Source organism: Triticum dicoccoides, chromosome 6A, assembly GCF_002162155.2.
Source record: "Triticum dicoccoides isolate Atlit2015 ecotype Zavitan chromosome 6A, WEW_v2.0, whole genome shotgun sequence".
In the NCBI taxonomy this organism is placed as follows: Eukaryota; Viridiplantae; Streptophyta; class Magnoliopsida; order Poales; family Poaceae; genus Triticum; species Triticum dicoccoides.
The window spans coordinates 10,137,062-10,139,159 of record NC_041390.1 but is presented as its reverse complement, the minus strand read 5'-3'; the positions used below and the strand labels follow the sequence as shown (position 1 = coordinate 10,139,159).

General features: G+C 52.8%; 1 protein-coding gene across 1 annotated transcript; it reads left to right on the top strand.

Moving 5' to 3' along the window:
* Window positions 1-1,117: 1,117 nt before the first annotated feature.
* Window positions 1,118-1,894, top strand: LOC119319163. Its single transcript, XM_037593650.1, has one exon. It carries the CDS (start codon window positions 1,156-1,158, stop codon window positions 1,645-1,647), a length of 492 nt encoding a protein of 163 aa, XP_037449547.1. The 5' UTR covers window positions 1,118-1,155; the 3' UTR covers window positions 1,648-1,894.
* The last annotated feature ends 204 nt before the right edge of the window (window positions 1,895-2,098 follow it).

Sequence of the window (2,098 nt, the reverse complement as noted above, 5' to 3'; positions counted from 1 at the left end):
CTTGCCTGCTCCCTTCCCATGCTCCCATCCGTGCACCCACTCCATCCTACGGTTGTCTTTTTCTCTTTTTTCTTTCTAATCTAATCATCTCCCTCCCTAATTTTAAAGGGGTGGGGCCGGGCCTTATTTTGTTCCAATCAAACCATGCCACGTATGCGGGAGCACGGATGGGCGCACGCTGGGGGAGCAGGCAAGTCTCGTCCGGGGGCGTTGGTTGTCAGGACGCGGCAACGACGGGGGGAAGGGAACCTACCTTTTTTGAAGCACATGGGCGGGAACCGAGAGGAGGACTTTCCTTAACTGGTGGCCGCGAGATGCGCACGCATAGCGCGTGGGCGCTGTGTAGCAGCGTCCATATTTTTGTTACCAAACGGGTAGCCTAGCTTAGCAAGGCAAAAACGGCTTTTGCCTAGGAACCAAACACACTCAAGATAGCTAGATGTTGTTACAAGTCTAATTTTGTAATCTCATGGGATAACGATCCTCCACAGTTTATTCTAGTTGAACTTGTTTCTGATATATCTCTTATTTGAGTTGAATAGAGTGTGCCACACGTTCAAAAAAAATCCTAAGGTGAAAAAAAAAACACTATTCGTTGCTCCATCTACTAATTTTGAACTTTTGATGTAACAGCCAGGAATCACCGGAGCCCGAATCAGACGGTCAACGTCGCATCAGGCAAAGGACCAAACGGCCCAAATTCCCTAAGCTCTTATAGGCAGCTCATGTGTTCAGGCAAAGGATCGATCGGTAAACAAAAGCTACGTACCATGGGGTCGCAAACCTGCCCTGCACTAGGCCGTGTCCTATGCGTCCTGTTTCTTGGGGAGGCAAAGCTCGTGCCGTGCTGGTCGGCTTTACGTACGGATAGATGCTTCATGCTCCGTCTCAGTGCACGGATAACAGCCGATGAGCAGTCTTCTTCTCTACACGACGTAAAATTAGGCGTGTTTGGTTGAATACCAGAACACGCCACGCCGCGAACGAAAATCGATCGGCGCCAAACTTGTGGCGTCCAAAATGAATGAGCGAACCTTGGTGCCAAAGCCCTAATTAATTAACCTATAAATACCCCCACAACAGCCATAAACCTCAATCCAAACCAGTGCGTGCCAGCTCGTCTTCTCCTTCCTCGACACCCTAATCCTCCAAGCCATGGCGATGGTGTCCTCCAAGCCCCTGGCCCTGCTGCTGCTCGTGGCTCTGTCCGCGGCAACGCCCATGCCGGCCGTCGGCGAAGGCTCCTGCAACGGCCACAAGGTGACGGTGCAGAACCTGTGCGGCCACGACCTGAACCTGGGCATCGAGGCGCGCTCCAACAGCAAGGAGCTCTTCCCCAACGGCTGGCTGCTCCCCAGCGGGAAGCACGAGTCGTTCGACGTGTGCGCGTGGACGGGGAGCGTCTCGGCGCAGGGCGCCGCCGTGGCCAAGTTCCACATGGACCACGAGGGCGGGGCGTACTACGAGGTGAGCACCGACCAGGCGAGCATGTCTGTCCGCGTCTCCGTCACCCCGCACGGCAGCCCGCTGCAGGGCCACTGCCCCACCGCCGGGTGCGACACCGGCAACCACTGCTTCGAGCACTCCGTCCCCGGCGGCAACTGCCACGGCGTCACCGAGATCAAGATCGTCTACTACAACCCATAGGTCCATCAACCGCCTACGAACCTAGCTGCTTGCTGCACTTACTAGCTACTACTCGTCGGTGGCGTTGCAGCTGCAGCTATTGCCGGTTAATCTTATTGTGTGTTCCGTTCCGACAAGGTTGTACCGTCGTCAGTCATGTACTATCGGATTTGCAGTTTAACTACTACTGTATTTTGTGGTACTAGAGTGTATCACATGATTAATCAGAGGGAAAACCTCTCTTTTTTATAAAGAAAATCGAAGTATATGTAATGGCGAGTCTAGATATGTGTGTGAGATTCCTTCATCGGTGTCGAAAATATTGGTTGCGCAGTAGCCTCTCAGCAGCAGCTTTGCTTTGTTTACGCTTATATGCCAGTGAGCTGCAGCACCAATCGATCGAAGAGACTTGATGGAACTATTCATGTGATGAGCCTACAGGGGGTGTTCTTTCACAAATCACTTTCTTATC